Raw genomic sequence first — 22,983 nt, forward strand, 5'->3', positions numbered from 1 at the left:
CATTTTCCGGAGACACTAGACATTCGCTCCTGCTTGAAAGTTCTGTACGAGCAGAAAGTCTCCTTGTAAAGTGAAGAGACTGAGTCACACTTGGTCGGCGGCACCCTTGTGTAAATAATCGTGCGCGTATATTGGCATACCCGAGGCCACCGCGCGTGCCAAGAGCAAATCCCCCGTCCTGCTAGCCATGTGCGCACCCTCATCGCGACACATGAGGGCTGGCGGTCACTGTAAGCTCGAGATTTAGGCAGCATCGCGGTGCCGCTGCTTCGGCGGCAGGAAGACGCCTGCGAGTTGAAAGAATCAAGACGGGATTCCATGCTTTCTGCCCCGCGGTTTGTTATGTGCTGTCCCCACGGCAGGCCATTGGAATGCATACTCAGGGAACTGTGACTCTCATAAATTGCACCCAGTTTGGTGAAATTAGTGCTGTCAGAGGACTAGCAGCTCCACACAGTGAGTATCGGTTGGGTAGTTCTCCCCCTGCTCTGCTGTGAAGGTGCGCATCGTCCATATATGCGTCATCAAACCCATGGCTGTGCTGGGACACCAAGCACAGCGATGGCTGCGTGTGTCCTTCATCCAAAGCAAACACAGGCGGCCGCAGGGGCAGACGACGACAAGGCGACAAGAGCGCCAAAGAATGCGCGGATTTCTTGCCGTTCGTGACACCAGGAATATCCCCTTGCAAAACATGTCGACCGCTCAATGCTCCGACGCCACCCCGACATCCAGCGTGGGCGCAGAAGGGCCAGAGGCTTTTCCGGAGTCTCGGACGCACAGCTGACGTCTCTAGCACGCCGCAGTGGTGTCTCTCTTCAGGCGCTGCGCGTCAGCTGGAGTGCGGGTGAACGTATAAAGAGTGCGCCACATTTCCTACCTCGACACAGCAACTGGTCAATGCACAGCTCATTTGACGTCAGCTTACATGCCGGCATCAGAATGTCTTTGAATGGCTTTCTTGTTGCAGCACAAACGCCTCTCGACCGACTCCTCACGAAGACGTAGGGAGTGACCGAGGAAGCGTAGGCGGTGCTGCATGTACACTTACACGGGAACGGTCCTCTTTTGAGGCCGTGAAGAAGGAACGAAACGTCACTCTCATGTGAATCACGGGCCTGTTCGCGCGCTGTCGGACGCCTCACCAAGCAGATAAATGCCCATCGTGCGGTTGACCTGGAAGCCGGAGACGTCAGGCAAAGTGACATGGTGCGGAGATCCCAGTATTTAATCTCTCTGCCTGTGCACATAGTGCCTTAACACGACAAGGCTTCACGCAGAGCTGGACCGAAGCCTCAGGAAAGGGAGGAACATCAAACTAGAGCTTCGTCTGGGGTCCGCCCGTTGAGGCAGAAGGGGGGAGCCTCTGCTGTAGGTGACATCCACTCCCAGGTCTGTGCGAGCCTCCTAGATGGTCCCTGAGTAAGTATATGTGGAGGGGCGGACAGAGGGCAGCGGAGCGGAGCGCAGGCAGTGCCAGCCTATAGGTTTGGCGTTTTTCATATCTTCAAGAGCCACATTTCCAATGCATCACCTTTTTGGAACAAGGGCGAGGCGATCCATCGATTCACTCACATCAGTGGTATGCGGATCGCCCTGGCCGCCCGGTCATTACGCAGATGATAATCATGCGGCAGCTGCATGCGTAGTGTGCTGAGGAAGTTGCCTCGCACGTACAGCGGTCTAAACATGTCTGCATGATCTTGAGCCAATTGGGAACCTGACAATCTCAAGATCACCATAATCCGCCGGCAACCGACAGATCGAAAGAAAACTCGAGAAGCACGCTGCATTAGGGCAGGCTCCGGCAAAACCAGTCTGGCGGCAGTCGATCTCCTCAGAGCTCCGGATGGCGCTCAGAGGGAGCCGGCTAAAATTCCGGTCAGCGCCACACCGGCAGCAGCTGCGGTCGCAGCACTGGCTTCAGGAACTGCAGAGGCATCGGAGCTAGCGGCCTTAACAGTCACCAACACACTGCAGGGTGAGAATACGGCAGCGGCATCTCCAGGGGTAGTGCTTGACGAGACTGGAGGACTTTCAGTCTGCTGTGTCTTGTGCAAGCATCCGATGTAAAACGATTGGTCCTCGGCCGGGAAACCAGCTGCGGGAATGGTCAGCTTTGCCGACTCGCCGCCACCTTCTCCTGGCGTCCACCAAGCCGCATCGAAGTCGGGCAGAATGTCCTTGTATTCCTCACTGCAATTATCCATCCCTTTGTCCGTGCAGAATTTAGCTGTGTAAGACAAAGGATGTATTGAGCCCTCGTTCCCGCACACGAGCTCCATCGTGTTGTTCGCCTCACTGAGATCCACTTTCAGTGGACTGGCATTGTTGCTGGCCGCGCCGTAGGCGCATTTGGCCACGTTCTCTTCGGCAGTCGACTCTCTCGCCAGGATATTTACAGTGACCTTGCATTTCTGTGGGGTGTCTTCAGGCGTCTTATGGCATCCGACGAAAAAGGCCTTGTCCGTCAGAGGGAGCTGCTGGGATTCGAGATGCAGGGCTTTTTTTATGCCTGGGGTGGAGACGTCGGTCCACTGAATTGTGTCTTTCACCCCGAGGAGGTCTTTCAAGGCCATCTGCTCGACAGTGGCCTTTCTGGTGTTTCCTTGGCAATCCTTCAGGCTCGGGTCTTCCTCCGACACGGGACTGCCCTTCAAAGCAGCTTCGTCCTTCTTTACTACACAGACGTTTGTTGGTTCTGTCGGCACGAATTTGGCTTCATTGCCTGTGCACTCTAGCGTAACTGTAGTTTGGTCTTTGGACAACGTCAAGATGGGTTCCGTTGGGGCTTCGTCATCGGTAGAGAAGTTGCAGGTGGAAAGCCCAGCAGGACCACTACCTGGTTTATTCTCTAACCGCAAGTTGTGCATCAGAGGGCTGTCTTGAGCTTGCCCATTGGCTCCTTGTCCACCTGACAATGCCAGAACACCTCCCAAGCAGACGGCTAACAGCTTCCGGGCCTTTGACTTGAACGCCGTCCGTCCGTGGACTCTTCTACGAATCGCTGCCATGCTGGTGAATTTCGCCAAGCATTCGAGAGAACTTTCTCTTCGACAACGGAAAAGGTAATACAAAGCACAGTCAAAGTTGGAACCTGAAGACAAATCATGTCGGTGGGGAGGAAAAGCCACGCTGAAGACACACGCGCCGCTCGCGAGCCGCGCGGATGTCGGGTGAGGCGCGCCAAGATACGATTTGCATGCGGACTCGGAGCAAGGAGGACACGCCAGAGGTGAACCCCGGGATCATCGCGTCGCAGGTGACCTCTGTCTTGTCGGGCGGCGCTACCAGAATAAACAGAAGGAATGGGTTCCTGCAGCTCTTCCTTCACTGTGCCTGTTAATTCCCTAGCGGCAGCCTTACGGTGCGGAAAAGATGAGAATCACCTCAGTGTTTTTGTAGGTGGTAGGTATTCGCGTCAAGCTATACTTCATTTCACGGCAGACAGGCAATAGAACGGGCAACGGCGTTTTTTGGCGAATGGTAAGAACCACCGGACCATGCACGTCTCTTGCAGAATCGTCTATCGCAATACTGCGTGACGGTCCCTTCCAGGGATGGCGTGTCATCATTCAGAAGCGTATGATACTCTGAGGCCTGGTCGAGAAACAAAACTCTCCCCCAGCTCACTGAAGCGCTACATTGAATTACAGCCCGTGGAGAACCGGTAAGCCCGCATCCCAATTACCTGAGGGTTCAGCGCGTGTATGACAGTTCTGGATCATCATTCGCGGCACGGCAATGCACTCCATAGTGACTTGCTTCACCTGCAAGGCATGTGACCGGCAAATGGTAGTGAAGCGAACATGGGGCGCTTTAGAAGCCTGCAGCTCCAATTCGGAAGAGGGTTAAGAGCGTTAGCAGGACTTACGAGATTCCGGCTTCGTGGAGTTACCCACTGAGGGCTGTGAGACGTGTTAGAACCTGCCAGCCGCAGATCTCCCACCAGTCGTAGCCGTCCGGACATTAATGACAAGATATTGCACAACACTAGATGTTTTCGCAGTTGCTTCTAAAAAGGAAACCAGCGGACAGCGACGACTCTGTGCCATCCGGATCTAATGGGCGTGGTACCGCATAATGATGGAGCTGAAAGCGGAGAAGGCCGTCGATTTGATGTTGCAGTTGCCATGCTTGCGAAGTGGCTGTGAAAAGGGGCGCGTTCTTGAAACGGTGTAAGTCTCGTGGATGCTTACAATCGCACACCCTGCTTTCCTTCGCGCCGGGCTGCGACTTGACGGCAAAATAGCGCCACACGAGGGGCTGAATACGCCATACGTAATTTCCTTCAACATGCTCACGAAAGTCAGTATGCGTGCCACTGTCAGCGCCGATGTAGATCTCCTCGTTTACGGCGCAGGGAGTCGGCGCCCATATCGTGAGCACTGTGGGAACAAAAGGCTTCGAATGTATTGACCACCCGAACCATAGTGCGCCCACACGTGGTACATCCATCCATATACGTTCACTCAGATTACTCATCGGCCTTGAAGAAGCCCCGGCAACAAAAATCCCAAAGCGGGTTGAAATTCATGAACATGGCATCTCAGAGAAATGCGAAAGCAGCGTCTTCCGCTATACAACGACAGAGAAACACGCAGTCAGGACTGAAGCAACAACAGCTGTCTGGAAAGTGGGTTGCGCAAGCGAGGACATCGCCTTCGCTTTTACAGTCACCAGCACTCTGCAAGCGGGCACTTTGCTAGCAGGCTGCTCCACATTTTCAGACGCAAGGAGCTTTTGTTCTTCAGGGCTAGCCTCCCCAGCAGAGCAGCCCATGTAAAAAGTCATGTCTTCTGCTGGGAAGTCAGTCGGCGGGATGATCAATTTTGCCGTGGTCTGTGCTGGGCTTCCTTCCGCCCACCACGACTTGTCGAACTTCGGAAGCAATTCGCTGTAGCTTATGCCGCAGGTTTTCATGTCTGCGTCTTCGCAGAAGGTCGTTTGGTAGGCTTCGGGCCGTACAGAGCCTTCTTTCCCGCAAAGCAGCTCCAGTGTGTTGTTCTCCTTTGTCAGCTCCACCTGCAGGGGTTGGTCAGTGTTGCTGTCCTTCCCGTAGGCACATGCGACGACGTTCTTTTCGGCGGAAGAAGCTTTGGCTTTTATAAATACGGTGAGCTTGCAACCGGGATTCTCGTCATCGCCCTGCTTTTTGCAACCAATGAAAAACGTCTTATCGGACAAAGGGAGCTGCGACTCGTGCAACTCGAGAGACCACTCTTCCCCGCTATCAGGGGGCGGTGAGAGGGCAGCGTTAGCCCAGTGAATCGGGCTGCCTGCCTCGAGCAGCGCTTCCAGTGTTATATGCTTGGCGTTGGTCCGTTTCTCACACTCCTCAACTGTGGCGTCTTCTTTTTCTGACGTACACACGTCTGTGGTCTTCTGCGGCACAACTTTGTTACCCTGTCCAGTGCACTGTAGCTTAGCACTAAGCTGATCCTTGGACAATTCGACGGTTGGCGGAGATGGCTGCTCCTTGTTGTTGTCGGGGTTAAGCTCACATTTGGCGACTACATGCTGGGAGGACGAGGATTCCGATTTTTTCTGGGTCCGAACCGGTAGGCCTTCAGTAATCTGCACGGTACAAAGGAACACCACGCCGACGATACACGCGGCAGCGACTATGATATGGGTTTGGTGCCTAACACCCCGTATTTTTGGGTGAACACACCACTTTCTCGCCATGGTGTACATCGTTTACAGAAAACGACTAGCGCTAGAATTCAGGAGCTTCAACTGAAGACGCTGTCGTTCCCCAGCTTCCCGGGGTGTGCAGATAGTATTCATTCTCTGCACATCCACAGGCGGCGTTGCTAGGAGAGGAATGACGGACAGCCCCTGGGGACGGTGCCAGGTAGTTGAGGGGGTCGCCCGCCCCACCATCAATTGCAGAGGGGTGGGGGGCGAGCGCGGTTTTTCCTCTTGTTAGCATCGCCCCCTGATTACACTCCAAAAAAATATGATTCAAAAGGTTTCGCCTGTAGCTGGTATCCAAATGGGGCTTGCACCACCTGGTCTGGCATCAACTTTGTCTGCTAACGCTTTTCGTAAGTACCATGGTGTTACTAGGCCCCAGTGGCGAGGTGGAGCAGATTATCAATGAGTCCATTCATCTTCACCTGAATTGCTCCGCCTTTGACAGCTGTTTTAGACAGGGGCTCGACAGTCGCGGACTGCCTTGACAGGGCGCCCTGGATATAACCCTTGCTGCGTCTCCCTCTGCAAGAGGCAGAAGGAGCCTGGCGCTTCTAGCGTGATGTAGGCCACGAGAAAGACATTGTTCCAGTGACTCGAGCGTGGATGCCCGCTCCCTCGGGAGGTGCTAGGCGGAATTAGACAATGCAAACTGGGAATCCCATGCAGCAAATTACCCTCGACTGGACGCGGTGTGCGCGCGGCTAGCCCTGCTCAGAAAAAGCGCACACATGTACCCGTTACGAAGGCAACCGTTGCAGCCGCAGCTACGGGCTGTACGGCAGAAACTGCCGCAACACCTGAGATGGCGGCTTTGATGGTGACCAACACCTTGCACGTCGACGGCTTGACTGCCGCCCGCTGCCCAAGCTCTGACCGCACTGTTGCGCCAGGCGTTGTAGGTGTGGGCTTGCGAGAACAACCAATGGAGAATGCCTGATCTTCCGCAGGGAACGCCGACGCGGGGATGGTGAGTTTCGCCGACGCATTTCCCTTTTTCACCTCTCCCCAGAAGGAGGCGTTGAACCCGGGCAGCTTGATATCGTACTCCTTGTCGCATTTCTCCAATGCGGCGTCCTCGCAGAATTTTGTCGTGAAAGACGCAAGCTGCAGCGACTCACCTTCCCCGCGCACGAGCTCCACGGTGTTGTTCGTCTCTGTGAGATCGACCTTGAAATGACCAACCTGGTTACTGGCAGAACCACACAAACATGTGACAACGGTGCTGTTGGCAGTTGAGACTCGAGTCAGAAGATTGACGGTGAGTTTGCATTTGTTGTCGGAGGCTTGAGTGCGGATTTCTGACTTGCTACTAAGAAGGACTTGTCCGCCAGAGGGAGGTCTGATGCTTGAAGCCGCAGCGTCTGGCCTCTCGTGTTAACGGGGGAAGGTGGGGTGTCTGTCTGCCAGTTTATCTCTTGGATTGCTCCAAGCAGAGCTTTTAGGTCGATCTGGTTGTTGTCGTCCGTTTGGCCTTCGTTGACACCGGAACCTTTCTCATCTGCATTGCACACTTTTGTCCCTGTTTGCGGCACGACCGTGTGGCCTTGACTGGAACACTGTGACACTGCGGTAAGTTTTTTCTTCGACACAGCGACGCTGGCATTCGGCTGTGGTGGGCATTCGACTCTCCTGTAGAATCGCATGTGGCGTCCGGAGACGTGGAGGGCGGTGTCTCATTCAACTTCGACGATACCCTCCTTCGGAGTCCATCGTGGAGATTGCCTGCAACAATTGGGCCACCGCGAACTAAGAGAACCCGACGACACTGATGACCAACAGCTTTGCGGCCATCGAACTGAAAATCGCGCGTCGTGTTGCCGTCCTGCAGTTGTTGGTCATTTGACGAAAGTCTCTGCTAAACTGGACACGCTCTGTCTGTACGCGCTCTCTGTCAAAGCGACTGGAACTGCTTTGAGCTTTCTGATAGAACTGTTTCATAAGCTTCGTATGCTGCATGCCGAAATGCCCAGCGCCTGCGACGGTGAATCCGGACTGCGCGTGGATGAGTTTGAGGGCGCGCCGCGGGGTCGCGGTACCTTGGGGCGGTCGAGCCGGGGTTGGGGAACCCAGGACGAGCAACGAACGAGTTCGCCCTTAATAAGCCTGTGCCTCGAAACCAGTCCCGCCCGACCCTTGCTGCAGCTTGCCTACTCACTCCAATTCTTCCCACTGAGGTACAGAGTAGAGCAGAAACCGTGTCTGCCCACCACCTATATTCTCGCTGGGTCTGCACATCCTTTTTTCCTTCTCGGGCTCCTGATCAGTGAGACGACGCCACGGAGGAAAACATGCGCCTTGGGCTACAATTATACGGTAGAAGAGGAGGTGGCGGAAACCAGACCCTCTATCCCTAATGGCCACTGTATTTTTGCAAGAGCCGGTTAGTCTGTCGTGAATGTTTGAAAAGCTGCCTAAGCCTGGAGCCCAACCCCAATCCACAAGAGAGACAAAAAATGCAGCGCAGTCCGTGACGCCCAGTACATACAACAAGCAAAAACCACCCACGATGGACAGTCAGGCACACCCAATGAGATATATGCAGAAGGTGTAAAAACGAGTGGCACTCTCTCTAGTTCGTCATCGGGCCGTAGTGAGCTGACGATTCAATATCTTTGACACCGGCGCCAACTCCGCCGCTATGCACAAGCAACTTTTGTCAAGGTCCACCTGGGTGTGTCGGCTGCGGGGAGAATATACATGTAAGGGAGCCACACTACATTCTAACAACGAAGGCTATTAGCGGATTCTCCGCATGCGGCTGTGCTGGGGTGTTCTGTCATGAGGCGTGCCATCCAAGCCGTCCACCTTTATAGATGCAGCTACGATTTTAATTCACGTCTTCAAGGGGACTTCAATTTAGTATCACGCCATAAGCAACAAAATCTAGTGCTGCGTAGATGCCAAGGGACAGACGGATAGTAATGAAAGCTTCTGCTCTTATTTTGTACCTCTGTGGTGAGAAACTGACAGAATGGATTAGTAATGTAGCGAGTTTACAGTCGGCACCCGAATCCTCATGTGTGAGAGTTCGCATAAGTTGGTCTGGAGGTGCCCTGTGTGGTATTCCGCCGCATCTGACTTACTGTCTACTGAGGAGCATCCCCCCAGGCGATGCAGGCTGACCTGGTGCGCAAAGCGACTGCTTAGTTCACAGGGCGCTAACCCGTGAGGAATCCCAAAACTGTATGATGCATTCGTTCGCTCTACAAAAGATACTGAGAATCAGACTATCTCATGTCCACGCTTTTCCAGAAGGTTGACTCAAAAACATTGAGACTACGCGATAAGGTTATGGGACCATGTCATGCGGATGAGAGTCACGAATGTCCACATTTGAAACATTTACTACAACACATCTCTGAGAGACGTGTTATGCAAGGAATACTACCACAGAGCTCGCATGCCGAGTCGCACCAACACCGTACCAAGCCAGGCACCACACGCGCAATTCAGAACCGACTCAGAAAGAGTCGACGGCAATTCTGGCTAGAGATAAGGCACCCAAAGCTGCAGCCACAGTCGTCACGTCATATAACGCCGACATGGACGAACTAGTGGCCTTGACAGTCACCAGCACCTTGCATGCCGGCTCTTTTTCGTTCTCAGCAGAGGGCTGCATACCCATAGCCGTCAACGTATCTTCACGAGGCGGCTCAGTCGGGTGGAGGCTACACCCGATGTAGAACGACTGGTCTTCGGCAGGAAATCCGGTCGCGGGGATGGTCAGCTTTGCCGACTCACTCCCTCCTTCTTTTGACGCTCCCCACCAGGAAGCGTCGAACCCCGGGAGGATGTCCTTGAGCTCCTTGTCGCACTTCTGCATCTCTTTGTCTTCGCAGACTTTAGTCAGGAAAGTCGCAGGCTTGACGGAACCCTGCTCCCCGCATATCAACTCAAGCGAGTTGCTCGCTTCTGTGAGGTCTACCTTCAGCGGTCCGTCTTTGTTGCTGCCGTCGCCGTAGCCGCATGTGACAACACTGTCTTTGACAGACGACTCTCGCGCCAGCACCTTTACTGTCACCTTGCATGATTTGCTGGGCCCCACTCTAGGACTTTGACATCCGACGAAGAAGGCCTCGTCCGTGAGGGGAAGCTGCGAGGGGTCCAGCTGAAGTGTGCGTTGCTTGCTCTTTGGAGTTTCACTCACCTCGCTCTCTGTCCACTTTATCGGGCTCTGTGTGCCAAGGAGGGTCTCCAGGGTTTCGTGCTTGCTCGTGGTCCCGCCTGCAGGTTTTTGGCAATCCTCTAAGGTAGGAGCGTCGTTAAAGGCGACGCATACCTCATGAACATCAGCGGGTACAATTTCGACGTCATCTGCAACGCAACGCAGAGAAACACCAGTTTTCCCTGCGGACAGCGTCAAGACGTCAAAGTCCGGCGCGCCTTCATTGCCAGAAAAATTACACGTTGCTATCCCAGCTGCGGCAGAGGATGCGTCTCCTCCCTCGTGCACTTTTCCTCTCAGCGGTCCCTCTTGAAGAATGCCTTCAACGCCGTTTCTACGCGCGCATAGCAAGGCGCCTCCCAAGCAAAGGACCAACCAATTCCAGGTCTGCGGCGTAAGCCCTCGCCGCCTCCTGCCCTCTACACCGTCACTTTGCATCTTTAAAAGTCTGAACAGTTGTCTGCATAAACATGTTACGGCAGTCAGAGCGGAGGGTACGCGCTAGAAAGAATGCAGGAAACGTGGGATGCTGAACAGCGGTCGCGTGGTCGAGAAAAAGCTAGTTGCGTTGTTTTGTTCTGTCGCTGTCCCGCTCGCTCGCGGCTGGGTGTGCGGAACCCGCTTCGGTGAGGCACTCCGCAGCCCCATGGGTTTCGTCCCTCACACACCGTCAAGAAACACTTAGACAGGAAGCTGCGTCCGCGGACGCGCGCGTTTGCTGGGGTGTACCGCAACGGCAGTTCGAGTGGTCGGGGGCAACGGACCTAGAATTTCAACGAGATTTCGTGCGTCGCGCCCACGATGCATATTAATGACAAAGCATGCCCCCAAAGCAGTGAGCGGGGTGAGAACACCAGTCAAAGTGCTTCCGATCAGTTGATCCCCTTTTCCTCGTTTGGTGACCAGCGGCGAGCTTGAAGGCCCTGCTGTCACGCACCCAAGGTGCACGGAAGCTCTTTCCAGTTCTCCATTAATTCTGTTCGAGCTTCTTCTTCCGGGGGGGAAGCTGGTCGGCGAGGAAGCCGCACGTGTGCTGTCTCTGCCTGTCTGTTTGTCGTCTACTCCCTCCAGAGGTGACGCTGAAGTCCTCAAAAGGGGCTCAAGAAGAGGCAGGGTTGGATTGGTGCGTCTCGTTCTTGATATGGTGGCGCCTATTTGTGGGCGGAATAATGAGCTGCTCGTCTCCCCTGCTCTGTGTCTTCCTGGGCTTGAAGCAGTACTTGTCTATTTTTACTATATTTATCCCAACGCAGACCGAACAAACCGAAAAAATTCCTGTGGGGCTGGCCCTGAAAAAACTGCAGAACAGGCACCCGATCTTCGGGGTCACCAGGGCGGCAAAGCACTATTCGCCGGGAAACCTTGTGGACGAATTGGCGTGTTAAGGGAGACTCATCTGTCAGAAGTTGTGAGTAGAATCGTTGAAGTCTGACGTTCGTGTGCGAGTTCAAAACAGACCATGTTATAGATCGTTCCATGGGGCGTGGCCTAGCGAAGTGAATGCGGGGGTGTTTCACGCGTATGTGGTAACTGTATGTTCACGGGTTTTCTGCAAGGTGGACGGTTATGGGGATAGATGTTCCAGAGAGCGAATCGTGTCCGGCTTCGGATGATGCACTCGGGTGCTGAAGTTGCCAGATAAGTATCCATGGGGTCGGCACCGTGTCCGCAGCTCCAAAGGAAAAGATTGTGATGTGCGTCGTTAGAATAGGGACGACGTACAAATGGGGTCACAGGTTCCCGGAACGTGATATCTCAAATGCCTGTAGAAAGTCGTGAAGCCAGCCAGCGCAGTGCATTATGGCGTTTTCTCTAACGTGCTGGTGGCTCGCTGCATATTGCCGCTGCATGGATAGAACAGGATCTCTAAACAATTTTTCCCGTCATTTCACACGTTGTGCACCACAAGCGCCCAGCTTGGGAAGGACAGAAGTCCACGAACTAGATCTGTGTTTCGACCGTTGGCGACCACCGTAAAAGGTTGGGAATCAGGTACCGGTGAACACCAGTCTGCCGACAATGGTTTCCTGTCTTGCTGTTCCCTTTAAACGTGATAAAACCCACAACCATACTAACCGGACTCAACATTATGATAACGCACACACCGATCCTGTGAAGGTGAAAGCACCCGCAATTCCCACGAAAGTTGCCGCCGTGGCTTTTGCCGCCGATGAAGTGCCAGCAGACTCGACAGTCACCTGCACACTGCGATTCGATGACTTGGTGTCAGGCGATGACGACTCTGCCTCGGGACATATCCGGGTCTTGGGTAGACTTCCGTCCGCTGGCTTCAAAGTGCAGCCCACAAAAAAAGACTGGTCTTCAGCGGAAGGCCGGTCACTGGTATTGTCAGGTGCGTTGAAGGATGTTTTTAGAATCCTTGTCCACATCCCCAATTTCGCATCCTCGCGGCAGTTGTTCCCTGAGCCGAAAAACGGCTGAACGACGCCTTCTTTTCCGCAATCGAGAGTGACTTTGTTGTGTGCCTCTGAAATGTTAACCTTCAGGGGCCTCCGCGATTGCAGTCATGCCCGTAGGCACAGCTTACGACATGGTTCCCGACAGACGATGCCGCGCCTGCACCTCGACGGTGAATTCGCACGTAGAGGCCGTCCGGCTCGTCCTCTCGCATCCGACAAAAAACTCTTTATCTGACGAAGGAAGCTGCGACTCTTCCAGCTTCAAGGTGCACTGCTCACCCTTGTCTTGGTCTACCCTGGTGGCCTCCATTGAGATCTCGCTGCTTGAACTGAGCAAGGTCTGCAGCACGGTCGCTTAGTCGGATCGGTAGTTTAGAGTTTATTGTCGTGGCGGGGTGTCGACGGTGAAGCAGAGGCCAACAAACCGACACACGAGCGGCACGCGCACTACCGTGTCAGCGCCAGCATTTCTTGTAACCATTTCAAGAGTTCAAGGGGACAGTTGAACTGCTCTCTCCCGTACATACAGTCTGTAAGCTGTAGGTCAGAAACGGTTATTAATGTAAGATATCGTCCGTATTCATCCACAGGAAAAGTGTAGACAGATGGATATCCCTGTGTGTGTGCAGTTGTCCGCGGGCATACGTAGGAGAGCAAACTAGTGCCGCGTAGGAACCGAACGCAACAAATCACCGAAAAAGGAAACGCATTTCGGCAAGCCGTTACATTGTGCAGGACAGGTGCTGAGAGTCATGGCCTGCCGCTCTGCCTACGACCATAGGAGGCACCTGCGGGGGGGAGGGGGGGGGGGGGGGGGAGAACACTCTAAGCGACCGGAAGCTGCTCAGATGATGCACAGCAACACCGAGGACGGGTGTGCAGACAACTGTTGACAAGCCGATGGTAGTTTGAAAGCGAAGCGCGTTCAGCACGCTGATATGCCACCAGGATAGACAAAAACAGCCCACGATCATGAGAGCCTTTTTGACAAGAGTATGCATGAATTCGCAGTGTGCGCGGATATCATGCCAAGGCCGGCAGCCAGACGATGAATCCCATAGCGGCTGCTACAGCAGAGGCTGCGGTGAAGGTCTGCACTCGAGATGTAGCCGAAGAAGCACGCGTTGCCTTCACAGTCACCACTACCCTGCACAAAGAGGATCTAACAGAACTAGGAGCGGACTCATCTTTTTGATCGGTAACTTTAGGCCTCTCGGCGGATGTCGATCTCGGCGCGCAACCGACCATGAACTGCCGATCGGCAGCAGGGAAGTCTGTCGCTGGGATAGTGAAGACGGACGGGGCGCCCTTGTCACCTTTGACCCACCAGCTTGGTGAAAAACTAGGTAGGAGATCGGCGAACTTCTCAGTGCATTCTCTCAGATCTGTGCTCTCGGGGGGGCAGTATTCAGTGTAGGTTACTGAGAAAAAGGCTCCGTCTTGGCCGCAGTCAATGGAAAGCTTGTTTTGTTCCTCCGACATTTCTACCCTTACGGGCCCCTCGTTGTTGCTGTCCTCGCCGTATGCACACACCACCGCATTGCGCTGGGCAGACGAAGCCCGGGCTTTCACCTTTACTGTAACTTTGCATTTAGTGTCATTAGTATTGCTTTTTTTCTGGCATCCGACGAAGAACGTCTTATCCGTGAAGGGAAGCTGGGACTCTTGTATTTTCAGGGTCCTTTCCTGCACGTTAGCAGATGAGGGTGGGCTGCTCTTAGTGATCGGCTCCGATTTCGCCGGAGCAAGGAGACCGGTCAGAGCGACCTGCTTCGCTGTGCTGCCTGTGCACGTCTGGACTGTAGCGTTTTCCTCGTCAATACAGACCATTGTTTTGTCTGTGGGTACAACAGCATTGCCCTCTCCTTCGCAGCGCAAGGTCGCGCTTAGAGTGTCCTTCGAAATCGTTAGAGTGGCTGCAGTTGGGCCTTCATTGTTTTGCTGCCCGTCATTTGTAACCTTGCATGTAGAGGACACAGGCTCCTGAGAGTTGGGCAGAATGCCATCCGCAGAGTGTCCTTCGGCATTAGCGAGTTGGCCCTCGACAGCCTGTCCAACCGAAAACAACAGGAATCCACCGATGCACATCAAGACGAGCATCTTGGTCGATGACATGAACACTCCACTCCGTCCATCGAATCCACTATATGTCTGCATCACGCGAAAATGATTCAGAGCGATACCCTCATTCAATGAAGATGCTGCACTGGACTTTATGTTTTTTGGCAAGTATCTGCATGTGCACACTGACTCGGCTGCCCTAAACCTCCCCGCCGCTGACGCGTGCGTATCGATCGCCTCTAGCCCGTGAATCCCGCTTCTTGGGGAACCCGTTCGTCCCCACCAAGGGGCGGCTATCGGGGTTGTCTGACCCTGACGGATCTTTCGCCGGTAGGTAGTTGTCATCTTGTGATTGTAACGGTAACTCATGCTGCTGGTTTTTTTGTAAACCTCAGGCAGAACGCAGGGTATAGACGAGAAAATGAAGCATGTGAAAGCCTCACAGTCGATCCGTATGCACAAACGTTGTTTACAACCGCGCGGAATGTTCGGGCGTCACACGCCGAGAGGCATATTGCAGCTAGTGCGCAGCCACCAAATGCTCTCTTCTTAATGGAGGACTAAAAAAGATCCGTCTAGCTCCTCCTGGATATCTGTCTTTGCTGCGCATTTCAACATGCAAGCAAAGAGACGCAACCAGAGACGTGCCACCACAGGGGAGAGGTTTGTTCCGTTTCGAACGGACCCGCGAGTCAGCATGGGCGTTGCACGCACAGATAAGGGTACGGCACGGTGAATTTGCTCAGGATTGCGTTTTGAGAATCTCCTTGAGAAAGCACAGCTGCACGGCAGAATGCTCGCTCTTCGGCGAGCAGCTGTGATGTGAGGTGTAACGCGTGGCGGCAAAACTGCCAAGAGACAATGGGGCCTACCACGACGAAAACTAGAAACTAACGCCAGATTCAAACCCCCGCCTCAATTAAGTTGTGCAGGACAGCACAAGAGGGCGAGAGAGCTCTCGACACAGCAAGACATTAAGGCCAGCTTCACCCCATGGTATGAATCTGTCTCAACTATCTCACGTGCTTCTTGACGTAACGCTGCAACCTAAGGTTTTCATAGGAATGAAGCTCAATAGAGTCCTCTCCTGCGATGCTTCCGAGGTACGCCTAAGGATGGAGCGGTTCCATCACCAGCAGAGGGCCGTTTCCATGATGAACCGCCTCCACTGAAGTGCAAACACTAATGTTGTGCGAAAGGAGGCACCCGTTCGTGATTCAAAGCTACCGATGACGACACTTCCCAGCAGCTGTAGTGCTAGAAACAGGGCGCTCCGGAAACAACGCATGATAGATGCCATTGGCATTGCCTAGGCACCCTGCGAACATGAGCCGAACGTTAGCTCAAAAAACGGCGAACTCCGGCGATCTTCGGATATGAATTGTTCCGCGCACTTACTCTTGCATTTCCACGAGGTTCGGAGGTCATCACAACAACCTTCAGGCGTAGAGTACACCAAACACCAAATTATCCTCAAGTTTCGTCTCCTGACATCACAAGGTAAGGCGTCGTGGGAAATTCCTCAGACAGGCCCGCATAGCACAGACGGCAGACAAGATGCTCCGCAGCGCAGTGGGGACAGCGACTCGTGGAGGCTGTTCAAAACCGCGACAACAAAAACTCCCGACATGCATGAACCAGAAGGGGATGGAGAGATCCCCAGGTTCCTGGAGGGAAGTGGAAAGGCTGAAGTGGCGGCAGGACGCCCTGCAGCAGAGAATGTTCGTGCGCCTTCGAAGATCGCGCCAAAGATGGACTCGTCAAAGGTCGCACGGGTTCCGGCTTCGCCTAGGCATATGCTGCAAAGCCCCCGGAGAGGCTGGCAGCACCAGCCACTGCAGCAATGATAGTCGCACGGTTCATCGCCCTCGATGAAGCGCTCGCTGCCTTCACAGTCACCATGACCGTGCAAGATGAACTTGTCACTGACTGCCCAGTGGACTGTGTCACCGAACGAGACGGAGGGTATAGCCCCGCGTCCTTTGGAGTACAGCCAATATAAAACGTTCTGTCCTCGGTAGGAAAACTGGATGCGGGGATCTTCAGCTCAACCGTGCCGCTTCCCTCTTTCGCCTTGGTCCACCACCTCCCTTCGAAAGCGGGAAGTATCTTCGTGTACGGTTTTCCACACGTCTTCATATCGGGATCTTCACAGTAAGTTGATTCGTAGGAGGTGGGCTGAATGGAGCCGGTGGGTCCGCAGTCTAGTTTCAACGTGTTGTGCTCTTCAGTCATCTCAACCTGCAACGGGCTCGCTCCATTGCTCTTCGTCCCATACGCGCACGTGACAGAGTTACTGTGAACAGAAGAGTCCCTGGCCTCCACCTTTATTGTAACCTTACAGTTGGTTGCCTCTCCGCCGGTCTTCTTCTGGCAACCGATGAAGAACGACTTGTCTGACAGAGGGAGTTGCTCTGCTTGTAGGTGCAAAGTCCACGCCTCGCCCTTGTTTTCGAGCCCTTCTTTGAGCTCTTTCTTCATCACAGCAATAGAGCTAGAGTCAAGGAGAGCTTCCAGAGCCACCTGCTTCAGTGATTGGCTTTTCGCGCTGTTTTTGCACTCATCCACTGTCGCCTCATCCCGTTGTGCAGAACAGACCTTGCCCTGTTCCCCTGGCACGACTAAGTTATCACCTCCTGTGCAATGTAATGAAGCGCCTAGTTTGTTTTTTGACAGTGTTACCGTGACAGGTTTTTGATTGACGGTTACCTGGTTTGATACTTCGCATATGGCATCAGGATCCGCCTCAACTGTCGGTTCGCTCACCTGTCGCAAATGAGTGCGCAGAAGCGCTTCCGAATATTTTTCTCCAAAACCTAGTCCGCTGCAGAGCAGCACCACTCCACACATGCACACGGCCATCCACTTCTGGGACGATGCCCTGAAACTTCGGCGCGTTTTTTCCATCTTGATTTTGATCAGCCGTGCGTTGGCCCCAGGAAAGAAATAAAGAGGGAGATTGGCGAGGCACAATATGGCAAACGCTCAAGTTTTGTAACACAGGAATTTTCTCCTTCATGCATCCTGAGGCAATGACAGAATTCACGAATTAGGGCAGATCGTTCTTCAGGAGGGGTCGGATGCAAACGCGCGCGCTCGCCGTCAGACGGTGCGTCTTGAGTCAGCAACGCAAAGACACGATAAGGTCAATCTCGTGGTGCAGCAGTAGCGTGACCTGCTTTCCTGTATTGTACCACCTTTCGTGCCCGAACGAGCTGTGCGGAGACATATAGAACGCGTTCTTTCGTGCTTGAAGTATCGTCTGCTCTGAGCAGTTCCCTTTGGACAGAGGGAGAATGGCAGCTGAAGAGACCCTGCCGATGCCCGCTATCGACAGTGCCTTATTTCTGGGTCAAGTGGGGCGGCGTTAGATGAAGTCTCCCTCCGGTCCCTCGCAGGCCTTCATGAGATAGCAGGACACAGCACAGAAAGTTTTGATCCGCGCCCGCGCACGAATGTCTTCTCCTGAAGTGTGTCTGACCTCCCTGCTCCTTCACTACCGTAACGGGATCCCGCACTGAGTTATCACCCGTGACCGAGATTCTATAGTGAAGGGCAGGTACAAAGGAACAGCTGGGGTCGTCGGTAGACCTGCTGCGTCTCGGTCACCGACCAGCAGGCGGGGAGGGTGGCCTGATACGCGGAACTGCGACAACGAGTGTGCTTTCGCAGCAGGGCGCTACCACCACGAGGCCGGCTTACTGAGAGCCAGGCTGAGTCGCACATTCATCTCGTGTGCCTGCTCAGTGCTTCAGAATCCCTGGTAGCAAGCCCGCGAATTCAAGAACACACAGTGGGAGTAGGAGGCCGAAGGTAGAGGTGAGGGGCCGCCGTACGACCTCGTGCCCGAAGCGCCCGGCTCCCCCACGGGACACTCTGCAGTGGCACGCAATCCCGTCCATCAACGTGACCTCATGAGATGCGAATTCGAACTCCAAAGAGCGTCCGACCTTTGGAAGATGAAAAAGGCGACTGAGACACCGAGTGTCCTTTATTGGTACAGGGCGGGAAGTCGCATACCTCTCCACGACCAGCAAATGTCTCATGCTATTTCCTGCCGCATTCTCTTCAGTGTTTGTTGAAGACGCTGTAGTATATACTCACCTGTGCTGTGAGTCAGGCGCGGTTGGCGTGGCCCTTAGGCTCTCACCGGTGAGTGCGTGAAGATTATCCAGTACGGTGAACGGATTATAGGTACAAGCTCAACGTTCTCTGGGTCTGCTACAAAAATCGACTCGGTGCGGCCGAAGAGCCTTTTTTCCAGCAGGCACCCAGCCACGAATCACGAGGAGCAGATATGAGGGTCTGGGTGAACCAGGGGTACTTTCAAATCAAATCCGGTCAGATGCCAAGGCAAGCTAAAGTGTTAAGTGCGGCAACACCGACGACTAAATCCATGATGTGGTCATTGAACGCTCGAGTTGATGCAGAGCTTTCAGTCTTGACCTTTACTAGCACACTGCAAGTCGAAGCCGCAGGGACGGGCTCCTTAACCGTCTCTGAGTTGATGCGAAGGCTTTGTGCTGGTGGCGTTTGTTTGGGAGCGCAGCCAATGTAGAATGCGTGGTTCGCTGTTGGAAAGCCAGCGGAAGGGATCGTGAGCTTGATGCCATTGACGGCAGCGCTCGCCTAGGTCCACCAGGAATCTTCATACTTTGAGAATATGCCTGAGTAGCTCTCTTTGCAGTTATGTGTAATCTTTGCCTTTGCAGTAGTTGGTCCGGTATGTGCTGCGTTGAACTATCCCTTCGCGCCTACAATGCAACTGCACTGTGCTGCGAGATCGGGCGGACAAACAAAAGTGGCCTCCTTGACAAGCGTCGAAACGACGCACAGTGTCAGACACCACGAGCTTGCAGTCTAACGGTGAAGAATAGTTGCGCGCGAAAACGGAACTGCGAAACTGTCACTCTTCCAGTTGACGCAGGGCCGCGCGGCGGTCGTGGCGGGTTGGTTCCACGCTGCCGGGGGCGGGCGCGAGCCACAAGATGCAAACGCTGGTTTCCTGCACGGGCGGACCCAAAGCCGCATGCGAGAGGGTATGTGGCTGCACGCAAGAAGCGAGCAATTATCCCACCCCTGCGCACAACCAGCACCAAAAAATTCGTTCCCCATCTCCGTTGTCTTTCGTGCTGTCGCCGGAAGGGCTCGTGAACAGCGAGCAGAGGAGAACGGGTAGAGCTGAGTCATCACATGTACCCCGATACAGAGGCGCCCTTCGTTAACTCGCCGTCGCCGGTGCTTCAGAGGGAAAGCCCCCTCACGAGGCATGAAAGGGAACCCTTCCTAAAAGAAGGCGGAGTACGAGGAGACGCGACTCTACACGTATGATGTGCAAAGAAATCACATCATTGAGTTTTCCGTGCCCGCTTCTTTCGCGCGCAGCCTGGCCTGGCATGTCCCCCATCCCCAGCCCCCCCCCCCCCCCCCCCCCCCGCGCCTTCCAGGCAAAGGCAGAGTGAGAAGCTCGCGGTAGCGTCGTGCCAGCAGTGGATGAACGGCGAGGCTCAGTACGCTGGTGGCCTCGCTCTCATCTAAACAACACACTGCGGCTAAGCGCTGATGAATATGCGAGAGCGCCGTTCTCTTGAAGGCGCATCCAGCATCGCGTTGTAGGAATCCGACAGTTAGTGAGTTGTTTCTTTCTACGCCTTTCGCGGTCAACAGGTCGTCACTCTTCCGCGTTCCATATATCCGACACATGTTATGCTATCGGAGTTCTCTCGACCTTTCGTGGTCAACAGGTCTTGTTCCTAACACCTCCGGCACTCTCTGTCCATCAGTAAAGCTTTAAAGTCTTTCAAATACGCAGCAGGCAGGCTTGGGAAATCAGGAGCATTTATGTATCCACGTTAACGAAAATGCAGAATTCCTCCGTCGGTACGTGCACGACTCCAAGGCAAGAAAGTGGCCAAGGGAATGGTAGCTCCGCCATTGTTGATCAAAAGCGAAGCCGGCTGGCTCTCAAAATCAATAGAAAACGGTGTACTTGGCGCGCCAGCTGAATTTCACGGACCCGATATGATGGCTCCACCGGAGGGCGGCGTCACCAATATCGAACCGCTCAGTCATGTGGCTGTTCGCTCTTGACAGAGAGGCACATGTCTGATTTTGCTACACCGGAGCAAACTTGCAATCGCCTCGTGTGCAAACGATTTTCCTGTTGCTCACCGCACTGGATGGCACGCGGATTATATTGAGGAGGGAAATTTCGTGCACGAAGTTCCTGAATTTCACACGGATCGACGCCAGTGCGGGCTGGCCAGTTCACCAGGGCAAACATCAACAGACACAGACCAACACTAAAACGTCGATGATGGGAATTGCTGACGGGAGCAACGAGATCGCCAGGAATGATGCAAATCGACATCTACGCACAGCACCTTGTTGATTTGCCTAGCGGGACCGAACCCTGCTACGCTAACGGTTCCAAGCTCTATGATTACCAGTATCACCTGAAATACTCCTGACCATCTCACCAGCGCTGCGTCGTACTCGCGATGGGCAGTCGTGTTCGCATGTCTACGGTAACGCTCCGGCAGCAAAAAAGAAAAACAGAAAGTTGATTCTCCCTTGATTTTCTATTGAGACGACTGTGCCTTACTTCACCGCCTTTGTACTTCTGACGGATGCATGGAGTGCGCACACCCTACTTTTGTCGTTTGCGCCAGCTGCTTTCAATTCGTACGCGCTGTGTGTAACACTTGCATCGCGCTACTGCATCAGTCGCTTCTAGGCTGCTATGCTTCAGACGGGGCTATCGATTGGACCATCGGACATGGCGCAGCAGCAATATTGTGGATCTCAATATGTTTATTACGCCCGTGATAACCAACCGTGGGATTCGATCGGCTGTCTTCCGACACGTGGGCAGTTGATGTAAGACGGCTCACGCCACGCCAGGATGCGCTCCCGATGCCTTGGTCCAGCGAAGGTTGACTGACATCGGGTGTCGCTCAACCGAGAAATGAGGACGAAACCGGAGGAAACCAGGAACATTAGAGGTGCACATCCGGAGACGTACGGTTGCCTGTTGTGCCTCATGACAGCTCCCAATCCCTAAACGCAGTGCCGGCAATTTCACCGCACTATACTGCATGAGTGAAGGCAGCACAGCACGACAGCATTGCGTATAAACTGCTGACAATATTTCCGTGGGGGAATTGCTTATGGAAGGTGGCAGTGTGCTCGCTGATGCTAGGCTGTCCTGCACAGCTGCGCCTTCACCCATTGTGGGCTCTCTACGGCCTTTGTTGATGAGCTGGGACAAGGAAGTTGAGCCGGGGTAGCTAGTTCCTCGTGTAGATATTTTTTGCAGGCGAGAGCAGTGTGTGAGAACGGCGCTATACACCAGCCTCCTTTCGTAGGGTTCCTTGTGGGGTCGGGTGTTTGACGCACGCGACAACAGGTCTGGGGGTTCGAATCATAGACGTGCCTGATAACACGCTTCAAAATGGACCGCGGAGCTTTTTTATGGTCAGCCATCCTCCGTCGCTCCTGGAGCAGGGCCGGCTCATTTACCTTCAATCAAAACGGAAAAACCCGGACATTTAACCCTTCAATAAAACCAGAGAATGGTTACTCCTGCGTAGGGGATACACCATGATGTGGCCTCAAATGAAAAGAGAACATGTATTTCATCTACTTGCTTGTTGCTGTTCGTCCAATCAAGGTGCTCACTGTCTTTTCGTCGCCGCGCCGCTTCTCTGCATGAGCTGCACTTCCGCCGCGCCGACCGATGCTTGAGTCACCCGCCTAGGGTTTCAGGTCAGCACTTTACGTAAGGAGTCACCGCGCGTTGTCAATGCCACGTTTTCGTGTTATTTTATAAGTTTCGTCGCCGACACTCTCACGCATTTGCGTGTCACCGTCGTGTGTTTCTACAGCTTCTCCACTTTCTCCTTCGCGCAACCCCGACCTCTCTTCTTCTACTCTGACGCATGCATGCTGTTGCGACGTTTCTCTGTCTCTGAAGGCCTGCCTTCCGTCGTTTGAATCATCAGTCTCCCTTTCCATTTCCCATGAAAACTGTTGTTTTTCACGGTTGGGTGTCATATGCGAGGTTTTCGCTCTGCTGGCTTCCTGCTGCCATATCCGTCCGAAGACGCATGCCGCGTTTTTGGTTCCTACGCGCGCCCTCCCTAGACTTTCCTGCTGTATCCGGCCCAGAAGTGGAACCACCCAGGCCACCACATCTACAACACAAAGCGGCAAGACTTTCCATTGTTTTCTTCGTATTTCCCCCTGCTGCTGTGCACCGGGGTAGAGTGGAGCGTTGAACCACCGGACACTCAGCTCCTGGCGCCCCCTCTTTAAGAAGAGCGCGCCATCGAGACAAGGGTAGATGCTTCACACAGCAGTGTGATTCTGGGGGAGAAGAGGGATCCAAGGTCTGAGATGGGGCGCAAGGCAGAGATCCTCAGATCGTAAAAACTGTTCACGAACGCCGGCTGAAAGGGAACGGAGAAAACCCCGATGACATGCACTCTAAACCACATGCTGTGCGCCTGCCTCATCTTTATCTTCGTTCACTAGATGCAGGGTCCCCTTATTGGCTTTTTTTGGGTGTATCTCTCCTATTTCTCACCAGGCTTTTTGACCTTGTTTCGCACCGCCTGAACCGCGATCTCGCGGCTC

General features: G+C 53.9%; 5 protein-coding genes across 5 annotated transcripts; all 5 read right to left on the bottom strand.

The window, feature by feature from the left end:
* Window positions 1-1,856: 1,856 nt before the first annotated feature.
* On the bottom strand, window positions 1,857-3,014 carry BESB_043600 (SAG-related sequence; the record flags this gene model as incomplete). The annotated part of the gene is made up of 1 exon (XM_029362811.1): window positions 1,857-3,014. One exon carries the CDS (start codon window positions 3,012-3,014, stop codon window positions 1,857-1,859), a length of 1,158 nt encoding a protein of 385 aa, XP_029220177.1.
* A 1,564-nt stretch (window positions 3,015-4,578) lies between these two features.
* On the bottom strand, window positions 4,579-7,343 carry BESB_043610 (SAG-related sequence; the record flags this gene model as incomplete). The annotated part of the gene is made up of 3 exons (XM_029362812.1): window positions 4,579-5,577; window positions 6,442-6,882; window positions 7,011-7,343. 3 exons carry the CDS (start codon window positions 7,341-7,343, stop codon window positions 4,579-4,581), a joined length of 1,773 nt encoding a protein of 590 aa, XP_029220178.1.
* Window positions 7,344-9,160: 1,817 nt separating this feature from the next.
* On the bottom strand, window positions 9,161-10,303 carry BESB_043620 (SAG-related sequence; the record flags this gene model as incomplete). Its single annotated transcript, XM_029362813.1, has 1 exon — window positions 9,161-10,303. The coding sequence occupies one exon, from the start codon at window positions 10,301-10,303 to the stop codon at window positions 9,161-9,163; it is 1,143 nt and encodes a 380-aa protein (XP_029220179.1).
* Window positions 10,304-13,308: 3,005 nt separating this feature from the next.
* Window positions 13,309-14,442, bottom strand: BESB_043630 (SAG-related sequence; the record flags this gene model as incomplete). The annotated part of the gene is made up of 1 exon (XM_029362814.1): window positions 13,309-14,442. One exon carries the CDS (start codon window positions 14,440-14,442, stop codon window positions 13,309-13,311), a length of 1,134 nt encoding a protein of 377 aa, XP_029220180.1.
* Window positions 14,443-16,134: 1,692 nt separating this feature from the next.
* BESB_043640 (SAG-related sequence) lies at window positions 16,135-17,253 on the bottom strand (the record flags this gene model as incomplete). The annotated part of the gene is made up of 1 exon (XM_029362815.1): window positions 16,135-17,253. One exon carries the CDS (start codon window positions 17,251-17,253, stop codon window positions 16,135-16,137), a length of 1,119 nt encoding a protein of 372 aa, XP_029220181.1.
* Window positions 17,254-22,983: the final 5,730 nt, after the last annotated feature.

The sequence above is a fragment of the Besnoitia besnoiti genome, chromosome III, assembly GCF_002563875.1.
Source record: "Besnoitia besnoiti strain Bb-Ger1 chromosome III, whole genome shotgun sequence".
Taxonomy (NCBI): Eukaryota; Apicomplexa; class Conoidasida; order Eucoccidiorida; family Sarcocystidae; genus Besnoitia; species Besnoitia besnoiti.